This window comes from Halyomorpha halys, unplaced genomic scaffold (assembly GCF_000696795.3).
Source record: "Halyomorpha halys isolate HHAL.00 unplaced genomic scaffold, Hhal_1.1 Scaffold1205.1, whole genome shotgun sequence".
Taxonomy (NCBI): Eukaryota; Metazoa; Arthropoda; class Insecta; order Hemiptera; family Pentatomidae; genus Halyomorpha; species Halyomorpha halys.
This window is the reverse complement of record NW_027108984.1, coordinates 327,799-341,394: the sequence shown is the minus strand read 5'-3', so window position 1 is coordinate 341,394 and position 13,596 is coordinate 327,799. Positions and strand designations below refer to the sequence as shown.

The following is a 13,596-nucleotide window of genomic DNA, read 5'->3' as shown; positions in this document are numbered from 1 at the left end:
TTTGTATTTAATTTTAAAGTATATTATTTAATTTATAGTTGTTGTACCTTTTTAATCTCCACCCATACCACCTTCCTTCAATTCTATGTGGTGAGCTAGTAACCTTCTGATATTTTAACTTGTCTATTTCAGATGTAAGAAAGAAGACAATATTTGAATATCACAGAGTATTATTCAACAGAGACGACATTAAGAACTGGACCGCCATCTACCTGAAGGCCCTGCCGACCTGCCTCGACTATAAGGATTGTTACTCGTGCTTAGCTCACAACACAAGTTTTGAGGTAATATATTTAAGTCATCGACATTATTGCTTAATTTATTAAGAAAATTTTTTATCAAAGTTTCCTTAGTTTTAGGAGTGTGAACATGTTATAGGATAGCTAAGTTAAATTAAATTCAACTAAAATGTTTTAATTGGTTTTGAGTACATACACTTGTGTGGTATTGATTTTCTAAGTTGCTTGCTGTACTTACCGAGGCGTGTTCTTTATAGTCTGAAGCTAGCTCAATGATCCTCAGTCATTTCTTTTCTTCTGTTCCAATTTATTCCTCTCTTTATGGAACATTCTCTTACTTCTTTCTTCCTCTCTCAAAAAAAAAAACCATGAACATCTTATTAAATCATATTGTCCCTCAATGTAATAATTCTCTTTTCTCACACGCGTGTTGTCATCCTCTTCTCGCAAGATAATTGGTTTCTGTTCTTAAAACATATTGTTGGATGAAATATGAAAGATAGTTTTCTTTCTACTCTTATATTTCCTAGTTGCTGGCAATGATTGTTCTTTGAGGTTGATTAATATTGAGAGAAAGATGAATATATAAATTTTCATATCCATCTCCTTGGAAACTTCTTTTTACTAAGAAATAATTAATAAATAAATTTCATAAGAATAATTAATAATAATAAAGGCCTAATGAACCTGAAGGTTCGATGCCAATACCACCAATCGCTGTCTAAAAGTATCTATCCAGTGATGCCTATGCAAACCCAAATCCACGATATCAATTTTGACACAACATTCCAACCTATGTTTTAGTCTATCATAATTTTTCTTTAATTCAAACCTCTTACTTCTATGTAGTTCAGATTAATATTACACAGACCATTTTGCTTATATTAGGTAATAAACGTCTATATTTTTCTAGTATTTCATATTTTGTTTATACTTATGTTTTGTTCTATTAACCTTTTGATGGTGCTTGTTTATGTTACTCCCTCTTTTACCTCCCCACCTATACTCAATTAAGTTTTGCTATGGGCTTCTCCCAACAGTAAGACTGAGAATTTCCCTTTACAATTTCAATTCAAATTACATTGACAGCAATCATAAAGATTTTTGTCATCATCACATCCAATTACATAAAAAAGACAATAGTACAAATCGTCTACCATGAGATAAGATATACCTTACAGGACACCTCTTAGGGGACAAAAAAGTAGGACACTCCTGCCGGGGTAATAGACTCTGTTTATGAACCATGTTTGTGTCTTGAACAGTCTCTGAATTAACTAAGTCATGTATCCGTTATTTTGAAAAAAAATGTTATTCAATTTAAATGCTACTTTTAAAAATAATATTTTGATATAATTAGTAAATATTAAAAAGTTACTTAGTCATATTTGTTTATTCTTTTTGATTTTCAAACTTATAGCCAACTTACAATGAAACTGAAGTGAATGAAACATCACTTTTTTCTGAGGTAAGTCATCCGTGGCAAATATATACAACTGACTACATTTAGATTTTTATCTATGTTGTAGATATCACAAGTAGCTCCTTTGATTTTTCTCTCATTAAGTACAAATAAAATAAAAAAATTGCACCTTTAAGCACTGCATGAAGGAAAACAGTTAATAAGAATTATATACTTACCAGGTTTTATGATTTATTTTTGTTGCACTGAGATTATTTGTCTCTTATTGAAGGAACAAAATGGAGTTAGTAGTAAAGTTGTCATTCTAATAAAAGTTCTGTTCCAACAACCACTTCTGATTATGAGCATGTGGAGTACAGGTTTTGGGAGGAAAAATCCGTACTACGCATTGTTGGGACAGACCTAAAAATTAACGTATCCAGAGCAATAAAGTTTTTTAATTCTAAATTAAATACTACGTCTTTATCAACCATACATGAAATACTTAGAATTTTTAAATAGCTGACATCTTTTTAGGGATGACATGTAAAATCCTTTGGTAATTTTTTACAATCAGTTATTCGGTTGATTTGTGTAAATGAACATTGATAGCTGAATATTATTTTTATATGAAATTTGGTTTATAGAAAATACATTATTAAGACAGTTCTCTGTTATGAATTTCTTCTGCTCTTTTTGGCCTCATTTTCTTTTTCTAATGGTCCTCTTAAATGTCATTTATATTTCTTTTAAGTTCCTAGTTTATTTATTCCTTAACATGTTAATTATATGGTTCTGTGCCAGTACCATATTACATACTTTTTGTATTTATTTTAAAGCAAAGAAACCTGTAATATTTTCCACTCCATTTATTTCCATTCCATTATTCCACCTTTTTGGGCCATGTTTCAGACAAACTGACCATTATCCACTCCATCTCAATTATTTTATTTCTTATATCCTCCTTTTAAGGGATTTGTCTCGATTAAAAGAAATTCAGGATTAATGATAATATAACATTTTATAATTGGGACAAATCTCAATAAAAGGAGGATATAAGAAATCGAATAACTAAAATGGATTGGATGACAGTTCATCCATGTTTAGAAGCATTGTTCTAAACATTGAAATAAATGAAGGAGTATGAAGGGTTTCTTTTCTCAAAAATAAATGAATTTCAAAACTTTATACTCTTAGTCAAAATTTAATCAATGGATATTATCTATGTCATTTTATAATACATCATCTACTATTTCTTCTTCTTTTTTTTCTTCCTTCCAAGATCATTATCTACAATCCTTTTTTGTCTGTAAAAATCTTAATTTTTTTTAATGAATATCTAAAAACAAAATATGAAAACTAAACAAGAAGACCAGATGTCTGAGCACGTAGGGACCAAGGTCCCAGATTGCTTGTTTCTGAATATTGGGGGTTAGAATCCCACCCAGTTCATTTAATATTTATTTCACATGGGCTTCACAAAATAAATCTTGACATTCCCCTACTCTCAGGTTCCATAGGTTTTTTTAAACCAAAAAATGTGAATATAGTGGAGGAAGAAAGTATTTGCACATCAATTTTTTTTTTTATTAAATTGTGAATTTATGTAATAAAAAACATGATGTAGCTTAAAAAATAAAAACTATATTTAAAACTGAATAAATACATATATAATTCAAATGAAAAACTTCTTGCTTTGTAAAATTGAACTTAAATCTTACAAAAATCCCAGGAAAAAACTATTTGGAAACCACATGTTCTCTTAATTTCTTTTTTTTTTTAATTTAATATTTTATATGTAGTTAACATCAATAACACCTTGTAAAGGTCAAGGTATTAAGTGAAGTAGGTTTTCAATTTAATCTGGATTGATTTTTTTCCTATTCTTGTTCTAAAAGATTCTTGAGATGGTGCCTTCCGGTAATGGGGTGATTTTGAACGTTTTGGTTTAACATGTGATATAAATTTTTAATTATATTCAAGTCGCCATACGATTTTTGTTGGTTGTGCTATAAAATCACTTTATCCCGAGTATTGGCACTCAGTTCACCTGTTTTTGGCATTATTAAGCTGTTAAAAATTTATATGTAGATCTTATACGATTGAAATATTTTAGAATACTAATAAGAAAGAATTGAATCATACTCTAGGGAGTAAACAAAGAAACCTTTGTATTTATGTGCAAATACTTTTTCCTAGTGTTTATATTATTTTTTTATTTTGATCATAGTTGTCAATTGAATGTATGCTATTATTTAACAAGTTTTAATTTTACTTTTTACTGAGCCAACTTAAATTGATTGGTTTTAATATTTCAATTCATTATATAAAGAAAAACCGGGATGTGCAAATACTCCCCCTCCCTCTGTATTTTCTTACTCCTAACATGTTAAATTTAAGAACTGAATTTGCTATCTATACAATAAAATTATGAATATTATTATGTCCAAGCTAAGCATAAGAAAAAATTACATGCTTTCAAATTTTATTGTTTTCAATGATACATAACACTTATTTATGAACCTTCGATAAAAATTATCTTCAGTTCATTTATAATGACATCACTTATAAGAAACAACTGGTTATAATGTACAGCTATTTATAATGTACAAATTGGTTATTAGGAACATATTCTATGAGCTGTTTGCTGTCAGTTATATTGAACAGAGAGTGATTCTCAACAGAGTTTATTGGCTAAACCTGTAGGAATTTTTCCTCTTTTGGATCTTAGGATACATTCACTTCATGCCTTTGTTCTGTTTTTTTTTATGTTAATTAATAATAGTGCTTCGTTAGTTAGGGAATAATTCAGAAGTAAACAATGATTTAAATAATGCATGTAATTTACTAACTAATATGAATGAACGTACATTTTGGAAATATTATTGACAAACTAAAATTCTAAAGTAATACGAATTAAATTTTTAACTTTTTAAATTTAATACGTCTAATTAAATTCTACTGTTTAAAATTTTATCTATAAATAATATTGGCAGAACAATAAATTAGGCAGGGAACCTTGATTTAGAAGGCCTTGGAATAACAGTTATGAGTCTGTATCATCGTCGCCATCTTCAAACCCTTGTTTAACCTGTTGTTTTACTTTGATAGCGTGGCTGTTTGTGATTGTGATAGAACATGCGACGGAAATTTTTATTCTTGAGGATAACGTATCAGGCAAAACGTAGACCAGTTTGTTTATTAATTAATATTTGTGAAATAATGTTGCCTTTAAATTTAACTTGTATAAATTCAGAAATATTTTAGCTTTATGGTCTTTAAAAATTCCTAATATGGTAGAATGAAACATTTCGCTCACACATTGTGCCTATTCAATATTGTAGAGGAATAACTCCATTAACATTTATCCATTTTGACAATAATTTATATTTATTGTGTTAAGCACATGGTGTTTTATTTACTTTTTTAACGTTTATTTTTAAATTGTTATGTGTAATGAATGAATGTATTCAAAATAATATACATATAAGCATTGCATGCCAAAATGGATTCAGTTAATTTTAATATAGTTGGTTATGTTTTATTTTTAATGTGGTTTTCTATTATGTTTGTGATGACAAAAAGTCCTGGCTGTAAATATGTGTCATCAAATTAAAATAACATTCAAATACTATTTTCCCAGAAATTTTGAAAACTATCTTAAGCATTGTACCCAAGCTATGTGATAAGTACTATGATATTTCAATGTATCAATCTTAAAAGAGTATATGAATAAGTTCCTTTAACAGATTAGAATTCAAAATTTTCTCAAAAACCCATGAAATTATTTGTCAATATACACAAATAATTTCAGTATGTACATTAAAAACATAGATATGTACTGTATGTGACAATGAAATGTAACTAACTGTTCACATATATATATTGGCTACTGTAAACAATACTTTTATAATTAGAGATCGGGTTTTAATGCAGTAAAAATCGAAAAAGTGTAAAATTGTGAATAAAACACAAATCAACTTTATAATGTTAATATGCACTTGGAAATCTTAACTAACTTATTTGGAACAAAATGAACTCCGAGAATACTTAGCACTTTTGTGCAAATGTACCCAAAAACTAAACTGCTTTCATTAAAAACCTTGATCGTCCATAATTAAAGAGTAAAGTGAAAATTGACTGCATGAAATTGTAAATGATTTTTTAATTTCTATAATGAAGACTGGAAAACTCAATTTTAAGATTTTGGAAAATTAACTAAGGTGTTACGGAGACAGGAGTATTTAAAATTTTAAAATCCAAACTTTGGATATTTAATATTGAAATTTTTAAGTTCCAAAATTCTGTATTTTGATTTCATTTTTTCTAAATTGAATCAGAAACAAAATAACTACCCATACTTAAATTTGTAAATACAATTATGATTTTCACATTTTTAATAAAAATCAATGCTCAACTTGTGATCTACAGAATCCTCTCATTACTTTTAATAAACTTTTAAAACTTTTGAACTTAATTACATTACAGTGAGTGTCAACTCGTGATTTCGGTTTGTCAGATAGCAGAAATTACAGGTCCAAACTAGAACAAGTGGTCAAGATGTAGGAACAATTGAGTTTGTATGATGATCCATTTAAATAAAGATTAATTGTAAATATCCTGAAATTATCTGTTTGATTTTTCATAAATCACTGGCAACTTTGTAAATTTGAAAAACTACAAAAATGCAATTTTTCACAGAAAATCCCCGAAACGTCCTAATTCTTGCATTAACCCCAAAACGTACAATGTCGAGCAACATATAACTGGTATCAATATAACTTCCTTTTTATGATTCGTGTTGCTGTCAAAGCTTAGCTGGATTAGAAACTAGGGAACAGAAGATGCAATCACATGAAAATCCAATCTCTACTTGTAATGTACAAAATTTTACAGTACCCTGAATAGGAAGTTTGTAACTTGGGCAAACATTGTTGAAAGAGTAGGGAGGTGTAAAACTAACAGATCTCTTCTACTTCTTTGAGTGAACATGAATTTTATTTATAAAAGTAATCTAGAATTAAAATTGGATGGGTTGAATTTGAATACATTAGGTCCAATTCATAAACAAAAAATATCAAACATTAAAAGAATGCAAATTGAAACTTACACTGGAATAGATAACGCTACTTTTACTTAAAAAGACAAAGCATTATGTCTCACGGAAGAATATAGATCCCGGTCAAAATTAAAGCCCTGTAAAGTGGAGCTAAACTTCGGTTACTAATAAATTGTTTTTCTGCTATTTGTGTTCCTTTTATTTGCTATTTTTGAACCAATTACCTTGAAGTTGTAAATTTCATCTTCATTTCTTGAAGTTTATGTGAATTTTATTTACAAAAGCAATTGAGTCTTAAGTGAAAGGGTTGTGTATATTCCAATGCATTAGAACAAATTCATCATTAAAGATTATTAGTTGACCGTATGTGATGATTGTAGGAAGATGGTCAAGAAAGGTACAAAAATAGCAGAAAAAATATTTATTAGTAACCGACGTTTAGTTCTACTTCACGGGCTTTAATCTTTGTTCACCTGGATCTATATTCTTCCATGAGACATAATATTTTCCAGCTATTACAGTAAAAGTAGCATTATCTATTCCAGTGTAAATTTCATCATAAATACAGTGAGCAGCTGTCAATATAACTTTTGGGTGAAGTATGCTCCTGCCACAAATGTACTCAGCACTGCTATTACTACTGTCTTCCCTTTAAAGTGCTACATGCCAAGGAAATTCTGAACAAACTGGTTCCGTACCATGTGACATTGCAGTTTAAAAATTATTGAAAGCATATCTGGTTCCACAATCATGATTAGCAGCGATGATTCCATACTTGCAAATGTAAACTAAAACCGAAAGTATTCATCAAAGGCATACCCCCGAAATTTCCACATAAAAGGACATTCTTAACAATTTAAGTCAAAGTTCACAAATTTTTAAATGATAAAAAAAAAATCTGATGGCTTAGAAACAAATTACCCCTGTCGGTTGTGATTTTTCAAAATTTTTGACGAATAACTTCCGACAGGGGTAATTTTTTTCTATGCTACTAGATTTATTTTTTCGTTTCATTAGAAAAATTTGTCAGCCTTGAGTTTTTAAATTGTTAAGAATGTTTTCTTATATGAAAAGTTTAGGGCATGTCTTTAAGGAATACTTTCAATTTTATTTCATATTTAGGAGTACGGAACAATAACTGCTGATCATGATTTTGGAACCAGATAAGCTTTCAATGATTTGAAAACTGCTATATCACATGGTAGGAAAACAGTTGGATAGGAATTTCCTTGGCATGTAGCAATTTACAGGGAGGGCAGTATTAATAGGAGTAGTGAATACATGTGTGGTAGGAGCGTACTTCAGCCAGAATGTATATTGACAGGTGCTCACTGTATTTATAATGCCACTTACAGTTGAATAGATAACGCTACTTTTACTGTAATAGCAGGAAAATATTATGTCTTATGGAATAATATAGATCCAGGCGAATAAAGTTTAAAATCCTGCAAAGTGGAGCAAAATAATAAAATAAAAGAACGCAAGAATTTTCCAACTGGCGTAGTTTAAATTTATTTTCTGTTCTGTCGAGTATGTATTACACCCTGGTGTCGGAAGACTCTCTTTCGGCCATACTAAGCTTCATTAAAGTGATTACCTTCCTTCTATGAACTAAAGAGGAAAAACCTGACATTTAAGACTACATACCAACCATATTACCGTTTTCCAGGAAATGATTCTGTTGTAGAATGTTTTATTTTAATTTTATATTCTCTGTATCCATCAGGTTGTTTACTGTATTAATATCGAATCTGTTTATAATAAATACTGTTTCTTAATCCATGTGTAATAGACAATGTAAAAGAGATTGGTGGCAGCATGTGTAGCTGGTAGTAGGTAGATAGAGAGGGTAAGAGAAGTCATATATTTCAATTAATGTTATTCTATGAGATGTGAACATCGTGCTACCGAACCTAATTTCAGGAAAGGAATGGAAGAATGTCTAAAGTTGAGATCTCTCTCTCTCTCTCTCTCTCTCTCTCTGCCTTGCTGTAAACTGTTGTCATTGTTTTTACTTGAAATTAATCATATAATTGTTTAGTATATGCACTATTTAGTATCTTTGGTTAAATTTATCTTTAGAATAGTTAAGGGAAGTATAGGTTAATTGTGTATTATCATTAAGTGTTTAGTTAGTTAATTGCATAGCAAGAGATACCATTATTAGAGATGAATAGAGAATTATGTTACCTTTTAATAAACTTATCTTTTGTTGTGTATGACAGAAATTATGTTTTGTTATCACTGTGAGATTTTGTTAAGCTGTCAAAATCTGCCCTACTTCCCTACTTTATTATATAGAGAATGTTAAATAGGTTAAAATTCTGTGGCTATTCGTCTCTCATGAATGTTAAGTGAGATATGTTAGTGAAGTGTATGAAACTTACTTCAACAACTACGTAAAAAATTCATAAATAGTGAATGAAGATTTTTTTTTTTAGTATACCATTCTGGGTTCTAATGATAACTTGTAAATTACGAAACATCAAATAGCCACCTAGATTTTCGCCCACTTTTTTGCTGCTTTTTCCTCTCAACTGGGCCAACATGCGCAGTTCTCTTGCCTTTCAGTGGTTAACTTGCTCTTATGATCATCCCCTGTTCATTGCCGTATAGTTCCGTGTCAATCATTTCATTCAATTTAATCTCAGAGAATTTACACACCCTTCAAGATTTCTACAATAGTATACATCAGTCTCAATTAGTCTATTCTTTCCATCTTTTATGAAACAAAATAGACTAGACATTCATATCCACTGCAATTATTCTTCCTGTAAGTACTCATTATCACTCAAATCATTTATTAATTTATTTATGCATTATATTTCATTTTTTCATTTCTGTTACCTTCTTTTCTTTGTTTATCCTTAATTCACCCATTTAAATCACATAAAATATTAGATATTTTCTATCTAATAAAATATTAGATCAGTTTTAATTATAGATTCTAGAAACTATTCACTAATTTTTAATTTACCTTAGGACTTTGCGCTGCCATAAAACTCTCGTTAACCTGTTACCATGAAAACAATATCACTGGTCCAGAACTATTTTGCTGTTCTATTATTTATCTTTCTATCTTTTATGAACTAAAATAGACTAGACATTGATATGTGCTTTAACTATCAACCCATAAATACTCATCATTCATTCAATTTATTAAAGAGGTGTTAATTGTTTACCGTAGAGGAGACAACTGTTAAGAGTACGGGTAGTAAAGATAAAGTTTTGTTTGTATGTGAATCTTTGCTGACCGCAACCCCGACCTTCCCATTCCATTTATTTTATGCATTGTATTTCATCTTATCTTTCTTCTTTTTTTTCTCTTTAATTCGCCTATTTACAACAAAAATTGCACAAAATATTAGATCTTTTTCTGATACTCGGTTTTTAATTATAGATTTGAGACAGCCAACCACCAATTTTCATTTATCCTTTGGATTTTACGCCACCATAACTGCTCAATATACCTATGTACTTACTAAAAGTAATGAATTCTATCTACTATGGGAGAGAAGTATGGGTTATGGATTACATCAATTCTTAATTTCGGGAAGGATTAAAATATATTTTAACTTGAGACTGAAACAATTATGAGAGGTGAAGGTATCTCAAAAGAACTCTCACTAACCTATTACTATGAAAACAATATTACCGGCCCAAAACAAGGATCCGCTCCCCATGAACATAGAATTAACTTGAAAAGTCTGTTATCTTTGTTGAATGTTGGATGAATTCTTCATTATTAAATTGAATTTTTTCTTAAAATGACAAATGCACTTAATTCTGTAGAAATACACTTCTCTATAATATTGAACAAACACTTCTTACAATGTAGATATCTAATAACTTTTTTCAATCTCTTCAATAGTTTTAAATATTTTCAATTTAGTTCACTTTATATGTTTGTTTTTATTATATTATATTGAATGTTATTTGTTGTAATTAGTTGTGTATATTAATAATTTTTATTATTATTATATTGAGTACTTCACCTAATTTTCTGCTTGTGTAGCTTGGCATTATTTATAAAAACTTCATCTTTAAAAGTTTCATAAAAAAAAATTATTAGATGAAAAAAATCATTAAAATTGGCTAATATATTGCTTTTTTTTTATCCTTAATACTTTTACGATGTATGTATGTACCATTAACGCTACCCTTTTTATTTTATGCTGCATGTCTTCTCTGGCTCTCCTGCTGATTCTATAACATTTATGCTTTTATGGTGAACTGTACCTAAAGTCATTGCAAAAGAGTCGAACTATAGTTGGTTAATTAAAAATTTATTTTTTATTTTGAAAATAATAAGTATAGTTTTATTTTTTATTTTTCCATGAATTATGAATTGAAAATTTATTCCAGCATTCTGATTTGAGAATTTATTTTGTTTGAAACAAATAAATTTGAACTAAGGAGATAGTCAGGTTTGTTTAGTTTTTACAAAAATATTAGTTGTTAAAAAAAAAATTAATAAATAGTTTTAACTATTAATTAAAAGCCATTTTCTACTTTTCCACCATTCATAACAGCCCTGATGAAGACCTGCAATGTGGGTGTAAATTTTTTTTTTTTTTTCCTACGCCACAGGAAGTGGCTAACATTTTACGCTATTTTCCCTCTAGCAGTCCAATACAATTTTACTCTTCCTCTTAGTTGGTCCACATCCTGTTCAACATCTTCTAGACCAATAGACGTTAAAAGATGGTCTCCATCCATGTCTCCCATGTTGCTTAGAGGACATTTCGGGGAATCTACGATGCCAATTTGATGGAGGTGTTTTTGGAGCAGATCATGTCCTGTTACTAGCCGATAACAAGCCACTTTCTCAGCTCTGTTAAGATTGCCGGGAATTCGTTTATCCTTATGCAGTAGGCTCTCCCACTTCTTTCCTTCCGCTTGAACTTTGTGTCTAGCATTTGTTCTGTCCTTACAATAAGAGCTTATAAGTGATTTTACTGTTCTGTAGGAAAGTGGTAGAACAGGCTGGGTCTCTACACAACCGAGCTTAGCCAACTTGTCACCTTGCTCATTACCATCTATACCAACATGAGACGTTCGTTCAGCTGATAGTGTCCTCTTACCCACCTTAAGGTAGTCTTGTCCATATGAAAAAGTGTAGTACTTCTTTTTATACCAGAACCTTTTAGAAACATTTTTGACTGCGCTTGCCTCCTGGTGTACCTCCAAAGTAGCCCAGCCTTGCCCTCCTGCTTTTATATGTTTCTTCGCATAACTGGGACTAACACCGCTTATGCGATTGGGTGCAAAGGGAACATTCTCAGATCCCTTTCTGACAAGCCAAACATAAGGTTCGATTAACTGTCCAACTATGATTTGCAAGTATGGTGTCCCTAACATGCTTTTGGAGCCCAATAAAGCCCACTTCACTTGGCCTGACAACTTACTCCCTTCTACAGTATATAATTTATTCTTTTCAAGGTGAACTATACCAGGATATAGGTATAGTAAAATTTATAAGATCGAAAATTAATCATATATTATTATTATTATGTTTAATGAACTAAAATTTGATTAATGCTCAAATCATGTAATAAAATTTGCAGTAAAATTAAAAATTATCTAATTATTATGTCTTTACTTACTCCATAGATTTAATAAAAACTTTTAGATAATAATATCTGTACCTTCGAACGAGATTAATGCAGGTCACCTTTTCAGGAGGTGAAAAAAACTTCTCAATCATAGGTTAGGTCTTACATTGTTATGGCTTAATGTAAAATCAAATTCTATGATGTAATAACCTAAAAATCGTAATATTCTGACTTATGTATATCTGGTTCTGAGGTACTGATATATCTAAATTTTATTTTCAATAAAGGGACTAAGCAAATCATTGGAAGCTTTTTGTAATTACTAAATAAACATGGGAAAATATAGTAAAATGAAATCATAAAATTGATATCTGTTTCCTGTATCTTTCAACTTTATTTTGTTTAATTCTTAAATCAATAAGGCTTATTGTTAAATTATTCGATTACTAATTTTCTCTTATCTTCCAGTGTAAATGGTGCCAAGAGGTCAATCGTTGCTCCTCAGGTTTTGACCGATATTATCAAGATTGGTTCAACAACGACTGTCACAACTCTTATGTCTCACAAAGCAACAAGTGTTCCGCAATATCTGAGAGAAACGTATCCCAACCACCTTCTGTCGAAGCGCATTCCAAGGGTATAATTTTATCATCAACTTTTTTCATTTTAAATTTCTGGTTTAATGTTTTTTAGTAATATTAATGGCACTGTTTTTTGTTTTGTTTTTTATTTTTACAGTGGATGAATCTAAAGATGCTCGCCTTGGCCATTTTGGAATGCTAAGCCTTTTTATCGTTGTATTGCTCGTGACCTCTCTTGGATTGTGGGTCTACCATGCGTACAGAAATCCTCATACAAGATCAGGCCAATTCTTAATAAGAGTAAGTTGATTGAAATTTCTCATATAATTCAACTATTGGACTAGAATTAAATATAATATCTATCCCACTAATCTGTTCCATAGTACAAAATGGAAGAAGAATATTACTATTAATAATGGTAATAACAAATTTACATTTAATATATATTTCCAAAGATATAATTAATATAATTACCACAATAATTAATATAAAATCAAAATTATCTTTTGATCCTTATCCGACTTTATTTATTTTTCTCCTAAGTTTCGGCCATCAGGCCATTATCAAAGTAACACCGAAAATATTCATATTATTTACTTATAATTCACTCAGCACATAGCATTACACTTCTACTAACATACTTTACAATTAATTTCTCCATGTTCATAAAAATTTTCTTTCTACTACAGGCTAAATTGCCCATGTCACTTATTTAAAAACAATTATATTTACCAATTACTACCTACTATTACATAGTATA

General features: G+C 29.8%; 1 protein-coding gene and 1 long non-coding RNA gene across 3 annotated transcripts in view; one reads left to right on the top strand and one right to left on the bottom strand.

The window, feature by feature from the left end:
- The window catches only part of LOC136795720 (uncharacterized), a 44,465-nt gene that overhangs the window by 3,087 nt on the left and 27,782 nt on the right, over window positions 1-13,596 (bottom strand). The window contains exons 1-2 of one of the 2 annotated variants that reach the window (XR_010843374.1): window positions 4,660-4,952; window positions 1,881-2,064 (exon numbers count right to left, since the gene is read on the bottom strand). This is a non-coding gene — a long non-coding RNA (uncharacterized lncRNA). Of the gene's footprint in view, window positions 1-1,880; window positions 2,065-4,659; window positions 4,953-13,596 lie in introns of those variants that run through there. The other variant, XR_010843375.1, reaches the window with a different exon arrangement.
- Window positions 1-13,596, top strand: part of l(1)G0289 (lethal (1) G0289) — a 32,400-nt gene that overhangs the window by 10,575 nt on the left and 8,229 nt on the right. The window contains exons 7-9 of the mRNA XM_024361255.2: window positions 133-284; window positions 12,724-12,892; window positions 12,994-13,136. Of these exons, the coding sequence (XP_024217023.2) occupies window positions 133-284; window positions 12,724-12,892; window positions 12,994-13,136 (464 nt within the window). The remainder of the gene's footprint in view (window positions 1-132; window positions 285-12,723; window positions 12,893-12,993; window positions 13,137-13,596) is intronic.